The sequence below is a fragment of the Mesoplodon mirus genome, assembly GCF_964341445.2.
Source record: "Mesoplodon mirus genome assembly, chromosome: 1".
Taxonomy (NCBI): Eukaryota; Metazoa; Chordata; class Mammalia; order Artiodactyla; family Ziphiidae; genus Mesoplodon; species Mesoplodon mirus.
In genome coordinates, this window is record NC_138976.1 from 12,779,011 (window position 1) to 12,796,905 (window position 17,895).

The 17,895-nt window shown below is 44.3% G+C and overlaps 1 protein-coding gene across 2 annotated transcripts in view; it reads left to right on the forward strand.

Annotated features, from left to right (window-relative positions):
- TTLL11 (tubulin tyrosine ligase like 11) overlaps positions 1-17,895 on the forward strand; it is a 249,861-nt gene that overhangs the window by 41,089 nt on the left and 190,877 nt on the right. For both annotated transcript variants that reach the window (XM_082625340.1, XM_082625341.1), the window contains exons 2-3: positions 8,675-8,771; positions 15,594-15,727. In XM_082625340.1, coding sequence (XP_082481466.1) covers positions 8,675-8,771; positions 15,594-15,727 — 231 coding nt within the window. The remainder of the gene's footprint in view (positions 1-8,674; positions 8,772-15,593; positions 15,728-17,895) is intronic.

Here is a 17,895-nt window from a genome sequence, read left to right on the forward strand (position 1 = left end):
GCACAAATATGCTCAAAGGACGTGTGCTCAAGTTCTCATTAGAACTTGGCTATTTTGCAAGTTTTTTTTTCTTTTTCTTTAGTCCTTCTGGGCCAGAGGGAAAAGGATTTTGGGTCCACACAGCTATATGCACTGGAGGAGGAACTTCCTTTGTGGCAAAGATGGTGGCATGTGGGGTGCAGGGTAGGTTAGTTACTATAGTCCATGAGTGACAAATGGCCACCGTCACGATCAGTTCAAGACCAGTTGTGTGCAGTGGTTAAGAGCCTGGGCCTTGGGATCAGAGAGACATGGATTTGCTCCTGACTCTGCCCCTACTAGCTCTGTGTCCTTGGGAGAGTTACTTAATCTCTCCAAACTTTGGTTTCTTCATCTGTAAGTAGGTTAATGGAAACCCCTTCTCATGAGGTTGTTGTGAAGATTAAATGAGGTAATATATATAAAGAGTTTAACATAGACATGGAAATAAGCATCGCATAAATGCTAACTTTCACGATGATGGTGATGAAAGTGTATTTGAGTAGCTGCTACTCACAAGTCCATTTATTCAAGTGTTCATTCATGAAACACGCTGCAGATGTTGCTAACAATGGTGTCTGTGAACACCTAGGGGCTTCAGGGAGTCTTTGAATTCTCCTAAAATCACATGGAAAATTTTGTGCATATGTGTGTTTTCCTGGAGAGAATCTCAAAGTGATTCTTGACCACACAAAGGTTAAAAATAAAGTCTCTGGCTTGGTGTTAGAGATATACAAGTTTAGGAAGGTGTCTTCATTTTCAAAGAGTCCACAGAGTGGGAAAGCAGACAGACTGACAGATGAGCTGCTGCCGAATGACCTGTGAAGGCTGTAAGTGATGGAGGCCCCGGAGAAGGGGGAGCTGGTGAGACAGCTTCACGGACGGTCCAGCTGAGTCAGAAGATCCCAGGCGAAAGGAATGGCACGCAGAAACCCAGGCCACAAAACAGAAAAGTGCCGTGCGCTCAATGTCAAAAGTAGTCTGGCAGTAACAGTGCAAGTGCCCAAGGTGTCCATGGCCCAACCTGACGCAAACGGGGTGGCAGAGGGGAGTTTGGGAAGTGTCTTCGAGACCAGGCTTGAAGCTGTGATGTGGGAAGAGTTGTGAGTGAAAGAGTAACATGGTCAGAGCTTTAATAAAACATCCCTCTGGGTGTCGAGTAGACAGGAAGGGGAGACTTCGGCGGGGCGGGGAGGGGGAAGGTTGAGGAGGAGGCTGGTGTGGTCCTCATCCCAGTGAGAAAGGAGGCCCCGAATTAAGGCATTGGGGTTTAAGGAAGGAGAGGAAACTTTAAAATAAATGAGGAGGGGCTTCCCTGGTGGCGCAGTGGTTGAGAGTCCGCCTGCCGATGCAGGGGACACGGGTTTGTGCCCCGGTCCAGGAAGATCCCACATGCCGCGGAGCCCCTGGGCCCGTGAGCCATGGCCGCTGAGCCTGCGCCTCCAGAGCCTGTGCTCCACAACGGGAGAGGCCACAGCAGTGAGAGGCCCGCGTACTGCAAAAAAATAAAAAAATAAATGAGGAGATAAACCAGAAGACTTGCTGACCAGCAGGATACTGGGGAGGAAGAGGGCATCAGAAGGGTTCTCAGGATTATGCCTCTCATTCTCCTTGGTCCTAAAGCCCACTGGATGCCTGGTTAGACATCACTGGGGACCTGAGACAGTATGTCCAATTGCTGTGATCCTGGAAATCTGTAGTGTTATGAGGGACATAAGGGTTACACATGAAATACTTAACAGTGCAGGCAAATTATAAGCATGGTACGACGTGCTGAAGGGATCAGCAAGGTGATCACTGAGGACTGAAGTGGCTCCGACGCTCCCCATGTCCTCACGTCTAAGTTCCCATCTTGCTTGACCTCCCAGCCACACTCACACTGTTCCCCTTGCCTTTTAGGGCTCATGCTCTCTCCCTCTCTGGTCCCTCTTATGCAGTCTGCCCAGTGAGTCATCCTCCTCCCCGAGGACCGACCTACTGTTCCACTGGGCACTGGGGTACAGGCCCACGTGGGCGGCCTCTGCCTCAGTCTTCAGCCCCGTCCCACACTCCTTTCCTCTCGTCTGCTGTGCTCCAGCCACCTTGACCTTCCTGCAGGGTTTCCAGTGGGCCCCGGTAAGTCCCGCCTCTGGGCTTTCACATGCTTGTTCTCTCTGCCTGGAACACTCTTCCTCTTCACCTTGTACCTGGTCTTCCTTCCAACCTCGGCTCTAATAGCCCTTTCCCAGGAATGAAGTGACCATTTAATTTGTTGCCCGAACTGGGATACATTTGAAAGTGAAAAGAGGCGCTATTAAGGTTGACACTGGGACATCGGCTGGAGCTGCCCCGGGGCTGGTGGACACGTGGTCTCCTGACTCAGGGTGCCCTTCTCTGACTTCCCGGATGTGCTCGGTCCCCTGGGCTCTCCTTGCTCTCCGGGCCTCATCTCACAGCCCTCACCGGGCTTTGTAGTGATAACACTGATGTGACTTTGATTCAACCTCTTCTGCCCATGGACTGTGTGCTCCATGAAGGCAGACGTGTTCCCATGTGTCTTTGGCACCTGAGACACATTGTGCCACTAAGTAGGTTCCTCACACTTAATGAGTAAAATACTTAATGATGAACTCAGATTTGTATTGTTCTGTGGCGCATACAAAGCACTTTCATTTCCATTATCTTGTTTGGTCCCTGTCACTACCCGGTGGTTTCCTCATCTCAGTGTACCAAGGACACAGAGGTCCTGGTTACTTAAGCTCTCATAGATAGTAAGTGAACAGAGACAAGTCTAGAACTCTCAGGTCTTCTGACCCCAAATCCAGTGCTTTTTCCAAAAGGGTTTGAAGAAGAGAAAAGGAAAGATGATTCCCAGATTTAGAACCCAGGTAACTGGGAGGATGGTGGTGAACTTGAGAAAAATGGGGACTGGGGAGTCTTAGAAGCCCTTGTCAATTTTCAATTGCCCCGTGAAAATCCACGCAGCATTCCAGGCTCCAGAGAGCTCAGAATAGAGCTGTGAATGGCCCCTTAGCCTGGGGGGTGGGGTGTAAGCAGAGTTTTGTCGTCACTGTTGTTTTACTGTAAAATATACATAACATAAAATTTACCATCTTAACCGTCTTTAAGTGTACAGTTCAGTGGCGTTGCTGTGCAACCATCACCACCATCCATCTCCAGAACATTTTCATCTTCTCAAACTGCAACTCTGTACACATTAAACAATAACTCCCCATCTTCCCTCCCTGCAGCTGCTGGAAACCACCATTCTACTTTCTGTCTCTGTGAATTTGACTACTCCAGTTACCTCATAGAAATGGAATCATACAACATTTGTCCTCCTGTGTTTGGCTTACTTGACTTAGCATAATGTCTTCAGGGTTCTTCTATGTTGTAGCGGGTGTTAAAACTTCATTCCTTCTTAAGGCTGAGTGATAGTACAGTGTGTGTATACTCCACATTTTGTTTACCTATTGATGGATAATCAGTGGACACTTGGGCTGTTTCTACTTTTTGGCTAGTGTGAACAATGCTGCTGTGGACATTTGTGTACCAACATCTGTTTGAATCCCTGATTTCCGTTCTTTGGGGTATATACCCAGAAGATGAATTGCTGGATCATGTGATAATTTTTGTTTTCCACGGTGGTTTTTAACGTTACCAACGTGCAAGGGCTCCAACTTCTCTACATCCTCATCAACACTTGTTATTTCCTTTTTATTATTATTTTTATAATAGTCTTCCTAATGGGCGTGAAGTGGCTTTGATTTGCATTTTCCTAATAATTAGTGATGTTGAGCATCTTTTCATGTGCTTATTAGCCATCTGTATATCTTCTTTGCAGAAATGTCTATTTAAATCCTTTGCCCATTTTTTAACTGGGTTGTTTTTGTTGAGTTGTAGTTTTTAAAATATATTCAGAATATTAATCCCTTATCAGATTTACGATTTTCAAATGTTTTCTCCCATTCCATGGGTTGCCTTTTTTTGTGTGTGTGTGTGTGGTTAGCGGGCCTCTCCCGTTGCGGAGCACAGGCTCCGGACGCGCAGGCTCAGCGCGTCCAGGGAAGCCCCCTGGGTTGCCTTTTTATTCTGTTGACAGTGTCCTTTGATGCAAAAATTTTAATTCTGATGAAGTTCAATTTATTTATTTGTTTCTTTTGTTGTCTATGCTTTTGTTGTCATATCCAAGAAATCATTGCCAAATCCAATGTCATGAAAATTATCCCCTAGGGCTTCCCTGGTGGCGCAGTGGTTGAGAGTCCGCCTGCCGATGCAGAGGACACGGGTTCGTGCCCCGGTCCTGGAAGATCCCACACGCCGCAGAGCGGCTGGGCCCGTGAGCCATGGCCGCTGAGCCTGCGCGTCCGGAGGCTGTGCTCCGCAACAGGAGAGGCCACAACAGTGAGAGGCCCGCGTACGGAAAAAAAAAAAAAAAAAAAAAAAAATTATCCCCTATATTTTCTTCTAAGAGTTTCACAGTTTTAGCTTTTATGATTAGGTCTTTGACCCACTTTGAGTTAATTTTTGTATATGGTGTAAGGTAAGGGTCCAACTTCAACTTTTTGTATGTGGATGTACAACTTTCCCAACACCAATTGTTGAAAAGACTGTCTTTCCCCCATTGAATAGTCTTGTTATCCTTGTTGAAAATCATTTGACCATATATGTGAGAGTTTATTTCTGGGTTCTCTATCTTATTCCATTGGTCTATATGTCTGTCTTTATGTCAGTACCATACTGTTTTTAAAATTTATTTTTATCATTTTTGATTTAGAGATGATTTAGAGATGCTTTAAGTTCACAGCAAAATAGAGCAGAAGGAACAGAGATTTTTTTCCCTTATAATCACTACCCTCATATATGCACTATCAAAAACACGGTACACTAAAATGGTACATTTGTTAAAATCAGTGAACCTACATTGCAGATTCTTATCACCCAAAGTTCATAGTTCATTAGTGTTCACTTTTGGTGGTGTACATTCTATGGGTTTAAACAAATGTATAATGACATGTATTTACCATTATGGTATCATATAGAGTAGTTTCACTCCCCCCAAAATTGCCTGTGCTTTACCTATTTATTCCTCCCTCTCTCCTAACCCCTGGCAACCACTGATCCTTGTACTGTCTCTGTAGTTTTGCCTTTTCCAGAATGTCATATAATTGGAATCATACGGTATGTAGCCTTTTCAGATGGGCTTCTTTCACTTAATATATGCATTTAAGATTTCTCCATGTCTTTTCGTGGCTTGATAGATCATTCCTTTTTAGTGCTGAATAAAATTCCATTGTCTGGCTGTTCCACAGTTTATTTATTCATTCACTTACTGAAGGACATCTTGGTTGCCTCCAAGTCTTAGCAGTTACGGATAAAGCTGCTATAAACATTTGCGTGGAGGATTTTTTGTGGACATAAGTTTTTAACTAATTTGAGTAAATACCAAGGAGCACAACTGCTGGGTCATATGGTAAGAGTATGTTTAGTTTTGTAAGAAACTGCCAAACTGTCTTCCAAAGTTGTTGTACCATTTTGCATTCCCACCAGCAATGGATGAGAGTTCCTGTTGCTCCACATCCTCTTCAGCACTTGGTGTTGTTACTGTTTTGGATTTGGGCCATTCTAAGCTGTGTAATGGTATCTCATTGTTATCTTATGCACTGTTTTGATTACTGTAGCTTTGTTATAAGCTTTGGCATCAGGAAGTGTGACATTTCCAAGATTGTTTTGGCTATTTGGGATCCCTTGATATTCCATATGAATTTTAGGATGGATTTTTCTATTTCTGCAAAAAAAAAATGGTCACTGGAATTTTGGTAGGGATTGTGTTGAATCTATATATCACTTTGAGTAGTGTTGACATCTTAACAATATGAAGTCTTCCAATCCTTGAACATGAGATATCTTTCCATTTATGTGTGTCTTTCATTTCTTTTGGCATCATTTTGTAATTTTCAGTGTACAAGTCTTTGCCTCCTTGGTTAATTCCTAAGTATTTTATTCTTTTTGATGCTATTGTAAATTGAATTGTTTTCTTAATTTCCTTTTTGGACTGTTCATGGTCAATATATAGAAAAATAACTAATTTTTTTGTATTGATTTTGTATCCAGCAATTTTGCTGAATTCATTTATTATTTCTAACAGTTTGTGTGTGTGTGTGTGTGTGTGTGTGTGTGTGTGTGTGTGATCTTTAGGATTTTCTACATATAAGATCATGTCATCTGCAAACATAATTTTACTTCTTCCTTTCCGATTTGGATGCTTCTTACTTCTTTTTCTTGCCTATTGCTCTGGCTAGAACTTCCAATACTGTGTTGCACAGAAGTGGCAAAAGTGAGTCGCCCTGTCTCATTCCTGATATTAGAGGAAAAGCTTTCAGTTTTTCACCATTGAGCATGATGTTAGCTGTTTAAGCAGTTTTTAAAAAGATCTTAAAAAGACGTGGGATTATGAAGTCCTGGGACCTACTTAAAATTGTGTTTCTCTGTGTTCTCGGTACCTAGCACAGTGCCTGGCACAAAGAAATTACCGAAAAAATTGATTTAGAAAGAGATAGTTTCTCAAAACTGAATGAGCTAAGGGCTCTGAATGAAAGGTTGATTTAGGAATCATGAAAGTGCCAAGAACTGAAAGGCGATCATAAGGGTGATAAGGAGTCCTCAGTAATCCACTGACATGGAGCAGGTGTTGCTCCTGCAGTGTGGGCAGCAAAGCCACTTGGATCTTAGTAAACTTTGCTTGGATAGTCTGCTTTTTAGTGGAACCTCCCTGGTTAAGTTATTTTTCCCTCCTCTATATTAGCACTTAATAGCTGTAAGAAAATAACATATGTTGTATCTCTTTGTATTTATGACTACTGAATTAATAACTTCAGTCCATTGGATGCAAAGAAAATGAGTGAAGTGCTATAAATTATAGATGGAAGTTGTTAATGCTAATAGAGTGTGTACTATATGTCTCACTTTGGCACAGTTTTGAGATAATGTGAATGATTTAAAGGCCTTGAGTCTGTTTGCCTTCATTTTAATTTGGAATCGTTGGAAAGCATTGAGTCACCACCATTTCATTGGTAATGCTGTGTTCTCTCACTGGAACTTAGCCCTCTCAACTTGGAGCAGATAAAAATTCTGATTAACTATAGTCTTAGTATGGGAAAATTGGATGATTTTATTTAATGTGTTAACATTTCTCTTCATTTGGATTTTTTTTTTTTTTTTTTTTTTTTTTTTTGCGGTACACGGGCCTCTCACTGTTGTGGCCTCTCCCGCTGCGGAGCACAGGCTCCGGATGCGCAGGCTCAGCGGCCATGGCTCACGGGCCCAGCTGCTCTGCTGCATGTGGGATCTTCCCGGACCAGGGCACGAACCCGCGTCCCCTAGCATTGGCAGGCGGACTCTCAACCACTGCGCCACCAGGGAAGCCCCATTTGGAATTTTAACAAGCAGCTTCTAAATATGAAATAACGTGTCCTCACTCTTTTCCCTTAAGGAGGGTCATCTGAGTTACACATTTAAAAAATACATTGTGTAAGTGCAGAACTTGTTGAGAGGCAGCAAGATGTAGTAGAAAGAGCAGGCCCTTTGGTCTCAGCGAGGGATTTTCTGGTTGCAAGTAATTGAAACCCTATAGCTTGTGCAAAGGGGATGCATTCTATGGGTATGAGGCTGCCTTACAGGATCCAAGGACAGAAGGGACAGCCGAGCTCAGAAGGGTCTGGACCGAGGACCTAGAAGCCCTGGGAACTGAGGCCACTTAGTCTGTGTTGCCAGGGCCACATGGCCTCATCTCTGCTTTTCTCTCTGCACCTGCTCCTTTCTCCTCTCAGCAGACTGGCTGCCTTTGCTTCTCTGTCAGGCTGTGCACACGGCCAAGCACAGCTGCGGGGCTCTGGCTTTTGATCACTTCCAGTGCAAGGGCCGGCAGAGGCTGCTGGGCATCTCTGATTTCCATATTCCTGGAAGAAAGAACCTGGTTATCTCATCGTGAGTCACAGGACCATTCCTGGTTTGTTTGTTCATTCATTCATTCAAAAAGTCTTTGTTGAATGCCAGGAACCGTTTTAGGCACTGGGGAATATATCCTGCCCTTGTGGACCGTGTGTGTGTGTGTGTGTGTGTGTGTGTGTGTGTGGTGTGTGTGTAAGAGACAGAGGAAGAGAAAGAAAGAGATAGAAAGAGATTGTGAAAGCTCGTTCTGGGGGGACTGGTTTGAATGTTGCGGTCTTCAGATAAAGAGAAATATGGTTTGGAATTCAGCCCTGCATTTCAGTTCTCGACTTTTCCCATTTGCAGCTCTGTGCAGCCTTGGGCATGTTACATTACCCCTCTCAGCCCCAATTTTCTCATCAGTGAAATGGACGTCATGCTTTCTAGGATGGTTATGAGGATTCTAACAAAAGTGTGCCTGTAAGGTCACTAGTATAGTGCCCGCCACGCAGAATCAGAACTCTGCCTCTCTTAGTGGTTGTGACCCTGAGACAGTTCCTTAGCCCGTCTTAATCTGTTTCTTCCCCTGTAACATGGGAAAGAAGCTCAGCAACTTCACATGCTTATTATGAGAATTAAATCATGTGATGTGGGCCAGGCCGCTGGGACTTTGTACAGAAGAGACCCTCGGTGCCGGAGCTGCGCTTCTTGTTCCCGTCATTCATCACATTTCCCCTCTTTCTTCTAGTTCCCATTTGGCCGACGCTTGCCTTGTGACATCTACTGGCATGGAGTTTCATTTCACGACAGTGACATATTCTCCGGTCTAGTGAACAAGTTTCCAGGTATCCACTGTTATTGTTGGCATTTAAAAATGTTTCCAGGGCTGAGCCTCAGGGTACGCTCTTCGACAAAAACATGACGGTGTTTTGACATCAAACTGGAGGGCTCTTAATTGGGAATGACTGCCTACACGCTGCCTCAGTGCCGTGACCTTGGGAGGCAAGGTGATCAGGACTTAACCCACCAAGGGTTTAAAGACTGGAGGTTCCAAAACGTAAAAAGACAGGCTCTGGGCTTCCCTGGTGGCGCAGTGGTTGAGAGTCCGCCTGCCGATGCCGGGGACACGGGTTCGTGCCCTGGTCCGGGAAGATCCCACATGCCGCGGAGCGGCTGGGCCCGTGAGCCATGGCCGCTGAGCCTGCGTGTCTGGAGCCTGTGCTCCGCAACGGGAGAGGCCACAACAGTGAGAGGCCCGCTACCGCAAAAAAAAAAAAAAAAAAAAAAAAAAAAAGATAGGCTCTTCTGGTCTAATTCCACTGGCGGAAGAACATGACTTTCACCTTTTGGATTTCAGGTATAATATGGGAGTGTCATGAGGGGACTATATTCTCAAAAGGCCAAAAAAAAAAAAAAAATAGACCATTTGCACTCACCATCGTTTCTGGAACATTTCAATGACTCAGTGAATGTGGACTCTGAATACGTCTACGTGTGCGGCTTGCCCAGGTAGACCGTGAGGTCCTGGGAGGGGCCGTGCCTCCTACACTTCTGGATGTTCCCACGGCTCCTGCAGTCCTTCCAGGCACACCGAGGCCCTCCGTAACTGCCGTCTCACCTACTGATGGCGAATTGGAGGCAGCCCTAGTTTTATGCCCATTGGAGGGAAAGGAGAAAGCAGGACCTAAAAGCAATAAAATGAACCATTTTCCCTACAGAGTTAGTCTCACATTAATAAAAGCTGCATGTTGCACTAAAATAAGAAACAAACAAACAAATAAAATAAAATAGATCATTTCAATTTCTATTTAATTTGCAGGAGACGGAAAACAGAAGTACTAAAATTCTGGGACGGTATCACAGAAATGGGGTTGGCAGCTTCCATTTCCTTTAAGTATCCTATTTGCAGGTACCATTTTAAAATCGAAACACACCAGTCTCCATACTGGGAACAGGAGCTGCGGACAGCCTCTGCCTTTAACCTGAAGGCATTGTCTAGTGAGACTATTGTCTAGTGAGACTGCAAGGGGGGCTCGGTGCCAACACTCTGAGATGCCCCTTCTCTCCACTCCCAACCTCCCCCCCATCATATACCTTTCCGTTTTACTTTCAATCTCTACCACCCTCTTCTGCCATGATTACTATTCATTATTTTGAATGGCTAAGTGAAGAGGCTGGTTAAGTTAAGTGGGCATGTGTAGGGAGAAGGGGACACTTGGTTAATCTGGGTATGATCCCAGCCAAAAGGGTCCCACTTATTTTCAGAAGTTTTAACATAACAGGCACAAACCATATAGGATACAATAATATATAATTTTTAAAAAGCACACCACCCTGAATCCCATCCCTCATTTAACAAAACCACAAGGTGAATATTTCTAGAATTTCTCCCAAACCTTAACCATGTTATGTATCACTTTCACGTAGTTGCAGCCAGAGTGTAGTTGTTTTCTCTAGTTGTTTTATTTATGCTTATTTTTAAGAGGAGGATCAACTTATTCTTTTCCTTTGGCATTCCATGCCACATCTTTAAGAAAATACCTCTCAGAAAACCCAATATCCATACGTTATATATTGGCAAGTTATGCCATGTCCACTAGCAGGTTTTTCAACTAAGCAAACAGACCACCATGGGCCACTTGGCTCAGCTTTACTTACAAGGATACAGGACAGGAAACACAGCTTGCCAGCGAGTCAGTGTCAGACATTTCTTCTCAGTGGTGTCATGGCAAGGGTTCCAGAGCTAGTCTTTGGCTCCTTAAGTGAAAGCTCAGGTGCAAAGAGACAAGATCCCCATTGGTGGATGTGGGTCTACCTTGACTTAGAAACCTTGTAGGAACCAATAGCTCACATAGCTCCTCCACAGCACAGCTTCCAGGGTCCCCACCAGGGTCATGCTAAGTTACAAGATTCACTACACTTAGGAAAGCCCGGAGCTGTGGCTCCCTACCAGGTATTTATGCAAGATGCCAATAAGGGATCATTTTAACCATATGCTTTGTTGTCTAGTCACACAGCTAACTTTCTCCCTTTATTGGTTTCCTGGGGAACAGAGCTAGAAAATTCACCCAAGGTCAGATTGGTTCTTAGAGGAGAAAGTGTTTTGACAGAGAACAAGGAGGACTCTCGCAGCCAGGGTTCTTGCACAGTTTAATGGGATAACTGTTATTTTCTCTGTCTTGCTGCTCATAAAAGATGACGTTTGATGCCACTGAAAGGACTTAGTGGGATATTGGGAGAACATAATTTGGAAGAGAACATAATTTGGAAGAATAACAACTCTTATGGACAGAGTTCCCAAGACATGACTTATCAAATGAGGCTTCACTGACATGTTCCCCATTTGCTCACGCCTCATCTGATGGCCGAGAGTAGGAAGGAAGGAGTCGCTATAGCTCTACATTTGGGATGCAAATAGAAATACAGAAAAAAATGCACTCAAAGGACTAGTTTCATTAAAGGTGATATAAGAATATTCATTCTAAAGAAGCACGTTTGCCCCATCTCCTATTCCATGTGCCAGGGATAGGTACGTCCAATTTTCCACTTTACTAACAGCAATTAATTAGCTCCAATGACAAAGCAGGCCTGTAGGCAGTGGGCCAGGGCTGCCCCACCCTCTGCCCTGTGAAAGACAACAATCCTTAGCAATGGGGTGATTCCAGAATGGTCTGTCCTTTGGCTCCAGTTGGTGTCCATGCTTATCTTCTGTCTGTGATATATCCCATTATTCTGAAGATGCATTTTGTATGCATTGTGTATTACTTAGAGCAAGTTCTAGTGGACGTGCCAGGCAAGGATAAACACTTCACATGCTGAATAAACTGAAAACTTTTGGATACGCATATGGAAGTAATTTATTTTGTTCGTGTCAGCACGTTAGATTTTAGCCACTTTTCTATGGGCAATTTCCTTCAAGATATGTTATTATATCTTAACTGATGAATTAAGCTTTCACTAAAAATAATCTGATTTAGATATGTCTTTGCCTTAAGAAAGCCTAGAACCGTCAATTCTCAGCTTTGCAAGCAACAGTTTTTTTGCTGAGTTTCCGGGTCTGAGATGTACAGCAACACGTGGCGGGTGGTGTCTGAGAGCCCACCCTGAGGAGGGGACTTTGTCAGAGGAGGAGGGGGCTCCAGGGAGGGATCTCTGGGGACAGCCATCTGCCAAGCACTGGTCTGGGCTAGGGATACAAAAACAAGGAGAAAAGCACGTAAAGAGGGAAGTCAAATACAAAATAAGCGCCATGCCAGAGGAAGCTTGGGATGCTGTGAGAATTTGGAACAAGGGCACGTGACCTAACCCAGATTTGCTTGGGGGGCAGGCAGGGCGAGAGATCCTGGAAAAGAGGATTGAATGTGAACTGAGCCTCCAGGGATGGATGGGCCTGTCCCCCATGCAAATCAAGGGAGCAGACGGAGTGCAAAGACATGGAATGCTTTGCACGTTGCTCGTTCAGCAAAGGGCACGTGGCCCATACTAGTTAGAAAGGGTCAAGTTTGATAGGGCAGTGGAGAGGTGAAAGGCAGGGCCCAAAGTTCACCGGGAGCCACTGAGAAGTTTCTAAGCTAGAGAGTGACGTGGCCCAGCCTGCAATTTGGAAAGATCTGCCAGAGGGGATGCATTGGAGGCAGGGGTGCAGGTGGGGGGTTTGGGCTGGAAAGGCTGAGAGAGGAAACAGCTAAGAGGCCACTGCAGTATCCAGGATCTGAAAGTATCAACGTTTGCTTGTTGTTTGGTGGTTTTGCCAAGAATTATTGTTATAAATTATACTTGGATTGAATAGCACTCCCAACATAGCTCAGATTGTGTGTTTGATTGGTTTCGTTTTGTCTTAAATTGGGCTAAGTAGGCCTGTGTGGGCAAGCCTGAGGATCAGACTCCTGTGTAACACCAATGGCCCAAGACCACCCGAGGCCCTGGGACTCCAGTGAGGCAGACAGAAGAACCCAGGCCCAGAAGCAGTGGCAGGAGGCAAGTTCTTGGGTGAGAAGCTCCAGCCTGAGTTAGGGGTTTTTCCCAACCGATAAGGGAACGGCCACAATAGGGACATCTAGGAACAGACCTTCTTGAGAAGTGTAGTAGACGGTCAGCCTCAAAAGAACCTGTTGGTATAGCAGGAGCCCAGCCAGTGGGCTCAAGTCACAGGAGGACCCCAGCCCTTGCAGGGGAGGCTTAGGGGGAACAGAGAAGGAACATCAGAGACTGCAGGGCAAAGGCATCGCTGAGGCAGCCACTCAGGCACCAGGAACCAAGGACCGGTGACCAGACTTTGGGGACAGGCACCAGAGCCTCAGAGAAGTAGTTAAAATCCTCCTTATCTAACTGGACTACAAAGAAAGGGTCCAAGCTCCCCAAAGGGGAGCTAATGGGCTAATGGTTGGACCTAGAGCTTCTACCTCAGGTCAGAATGGGTCCCAGAGCCTCGGGCAGGCGTCACAGGGAGGGGTCACGTGCTGCAGCTGCTTGCAGAAGGTAGGCAGAGTCTGGAGCCAGCATGGCCTGATAGTGACCTCCCTCTTTACAGATGTACTCTGGAAGCATATGCTCTGGTGCAGCTACTCTTGCCCGCGTCTTACTGAGAGATGACAGAGCCCACATCTGTCTCTGAGCCCCTGCCAGAGGCAGGCATGCTTGCAGCTACTACCTGGGGGCTTGTGAGGGCTCAGAGATGCTTTTCCCTGCAGCTTAGAGATGGCGGAGGAACAAAGGTGTCAGTAAAAGTGGATTGAGGGAGGTTGACACTGCTGCCTTCCAGAGACAGGCATTGAGGCAGGGTTCGGGGTGAGCCGCCGTCTACAGCCTGTGGGAAAAGTAGCCACTGGCTTGAAGGGATGCTTCTTAAGTTGGCTGGTTTTTGTAGAGAACTATCTGGAGACAGACGCAGATGTAAACTCAGAAACAGATCTGTTAGCCGGCATGGGGGCTGGTGACCCACATGACAAAAGGAGCCATCGCAGATTTGAAATGAATACGTACTCCATTTGCTGGACATTGGTTTTCACAAAACTTCTCTGGAGCATTCGAACCACACTCGTGTACTCACAGCACTCCTATGTGTGTTATGTGAGTCCTTCTGACCTGCCGAGAGATTTCTGAAAGCAAACCTTCTCCTGTCACATTGCCATTAAAACTCGGACAATACCACAACACTGTTTGGCCAGGGGGCATCACGTATCTGCTGTAAGGTGCTGTGTTGCACTCAGTTAAGCAGGTTTTTAGTTTAATACTATAACTAAAATGTGAAATACAACTAAAACATTTCCAAATTTTGTGTTCAGCTCCAGTGTTCATAACTCATAAATTCTAATTTCATGGGGGAATAAAAGGAAATAGCTCTCATTTTCTGGACTCATACTGATTTCTTGGGAAGTTTGGAAAAGTGTCCGCAGTGAGTTTTCTCTAATATTGGAGAAGCCGTGTTAGAGCACAGTTTATTAGTGCCTTTAAAGCTCCTTTATTTCTTATTTAATCCTTCTCTGTCTCCTTCTAAACAAGAACTAAGAACCTAGGCACTGACATCTTGAAGTTGCCATCTTTTAGATTTTTATTGCTCTTTTTAATATGCTGAGGGAAGCAAGAAGTAGATTATTAAAGCCTTCATTCTCAACGTTCACCCTTTGCTTCCTGAACGTAGTTTAGAGAAACCTCATGCATTCTGACTTTGCCCATTTGCAATGCAGTAATTTGGACCTGCCAAGCTGACTTGGAACTTTGTACTTTCTATTAAAAATGACTTTGCTAGCAGATTTCTAGTTATTGATGGAACTGTGTAGCCCCTTTCAGGGTGAAGGCCATTTTTAGTCTCCATTTTTTTGAGCACTGATATTTGCCTTAAGAAATAAGCATGCTAAAATTTTAAATAATTTTTACCTATTTGCCTAAAATTTGCTAAGATATATACTCCGTTTCTTTTCTTGTCAGCATTTCTAAAGATGTGACAAGGAAAAAAACTACCATTCTTTTAAAATGTTTCATAAGTGAGACATTTCCGTCCCCTCTGGGCAAATTAATGAGATATGATCAATGTCAGTTTCAGTACTCATAACTGAAGAACTCCTACAGATTCCATTTTTTCCCCGTTCAACTATAAATTACATCGTGCTAACCTCTCCACTTCGTGTCCTTATTTCAAGGAGACAGATGTTCTGCTGAAAGGTGTGTATTTTTCTGTTTTATACCTTTAATACTCATGAAAGATTAAAACAAAGCAACTTAATTAAGCTTCTCATAATGTAACCAGAGTCCACTAGTTAATATTCTCCAGGGTATGAGATGGAAGGAATCCCAGAGTTGTGCACGGTGGCCCAGAATTAGAGCGGATATTAAGTTTTAAGTGCAAGATATGAATTCTTCTCTTTATTTGTTATCTAGGGGGCTGGCAAAGAGTGGAATAATAAACTAGGTGGAAATTCATTCTTTTAAATTGATGTTTCATTTTTATGAGAAAAAAATATCCATCTACTACCTCAAGTTTTTCATTAATTTGCTAGGTCTTTCCAAACCATGAATCACTGCTGTGGGGAACCACTCAGCCCTTTTTTTAAAATCCTGTCTGAAAAAGTGAATATGTCGGGTGGGTGGTTTGAAAAGTCCCCAATTATGGCTGTTTTATAGCTAGTGGCCCACTGTTGTTAAAACCTCACAACTTCTCTTCTCCCCAGGCATGACGGAGACGGTGCGTAAAATTACTCTGAGCAGAGCAGTAAGAATCATGCAGAATCTCTTTCCTGAGGAGTACAACTTCTACCCTCGCTCATGGATTCTGCCTGACGAGTTCCAGCTCTTTGTGGCTCAGGTAGGTGGCACTTCGTCCCCATGATGCTTGAATTCTATGATGGTTGCAACTTGGTCCTGGGTCCTGTGTGCTGGGAGCTGGGGCGAGGGGTCCCCAGGAAGCTGAGACTACTTTAGGGGGTGTCTTAACAGGACACAGCAGGTGTTGCTGCGATCAAGGCAGCTTGCAGAGTTGGACGGGTAGGATGACAGGCAGGTAAACTGAAGAAGTGGGTCCTGACACCAGGAGACAGGCCTGAGGATGGTGTCAGGAGCTAGATCATGGGGTCAGGGCGTCTGCAGAGCCAGGGAGTCAGACCTGGAGCAGAGTGTTGAGTCCACACCGCAGACTGGGGCTGTTTGGGTGAATCCCAGAAGTGTGGTCTTCCTGGCATCTCGTGGCATGAAATGTGGGAGGTTGGGCTGTCATTCAAGACCAGTGAGTAGGTCTGACAAACTGAGGGGGAAACCTTCTAAGTGTCCTGCTTTAAATTTGTTCCAGAATCAATGTTCAAACGACCCATTCCATATCCAAACAGTAAACAAAAACAGCTTGAAGTGGTAATTTTGAAAAGGAAGCTCCCTATGGAATGGTGGTCACACGGGTCTGTATACATTTCTTAAAATTCTTCGAATTGTCGACTTGAAATGGGTGCATTTTGTTGTATGCAAATTATGCGCACAGTTAATTAAAAAAAAAAAAGTGATCGGCTGGTCCCTCTATTCCCCTCAATCTCCCACTTCTGTGGCTTTGCTCACGCCACTGTCGCTACAGGGAATAACTTTCCGTCCCGTTTCTACAACTCTATATTTAAGTATTCTGCAAGACTGAGTTTAAATGAGATAGATACCAGCTGTGTCTTCAAAATCAGATAAGTGAGAAGAGCGTTGCTATCATCCCCGAAAGCTCCTCTGTGCCTTTTTGCCATCATGCCTCACAACCTCCAGCCCCGGCAACTGCTGATCTGCATTCTCATTACAGATTAGTTTTGCCTGTTCAAGAAATTCATATAAATGGAATCATACAGTATGTACTCTCTTGAGTCTTTTTTTTTTTTTTTGAGAATTATGTTTTTGAGCTTCATCCATGTTTGTTGTGTCAGTAGTTTGTATTTTTATTGCTGAAGAGTGTTCCATTATGAATATACCCCAACTTAATTTATCCATTCACCAATGGATGGGCAGCTGGGTTATTTCCAGTTTGAGGATATTATAAATAAAGCTGCCATGACTATTCATATGCAGGACATACACCCTTCATCTAGCTTCTCCTAATATTAACATCTTGTATAATTACTGAAACTGGGAAATTAACATTGATATAGTATTACTAAATAATCTACACACCTTGTTTGCATTTTTCCTGTTTTCCTACTAATTACCTTTTTCTGGTACAGCATCCACCCCATATTCCCTCATTGCCTTCAGTTTTTATTTCTCCTTATTTGGTCTCCTCTGGGCTGTAACAGTTCCTCAGTCTGTCTTTGTTTTTTTTTTTTTTTTTTTTTTTTTTTTTTTGCGGTATGCGGGCCTCTCACTGTTGTGGCCTCCCCCGTTGCGGAGCACAGGCTCCGGACGCGCAGGCCCAGCGGCCATGGCTCACGGGCCCAGCCGCTCCGCGGCATATGGGATCCTCCCAGACCGGGGCACGAACCCGTATCCCCTGCATCGGCAGGCGGACTCTCAACCACTGCGCCACCAGGGAGGCCCTGTCTTTGTTTTTCATGACCTTGATTCTTCGGAAGAGTACTGACCGGTTATTTCTTTAAGAGTGTCGCTCAACTTGGTTCTGTCTGATTTTTCTCATGATTAAATTCAGATTACACATTTTTGGTAGAATACCACAAAAGCGATGCTGTGACCTTCTCAGTGCAGCATATCAGGAGAGATACATGATGTCAAGATGTCTGGTGATGTTAATATTGATCACTTAGTCAAGGTGGTATCTGCTAGGTTTCTCAACTATAAAGTTACTACTTTTCCCTTTGTAATCATTAAGTATCTTGTGGGGAGATATTTTGAGACTATGCAGATAGCCTATGTGTCTCATAAATTTTTTAAAAAACAGCTTTAACTAAAGTACAGTTAAACTGCAAATATTTGAACTTTGCAGCTTGCTATGTTTTGATATATATATATAAACCCATAAAACCATCATCACAATGAAGATAATGGACATATCCATCACCC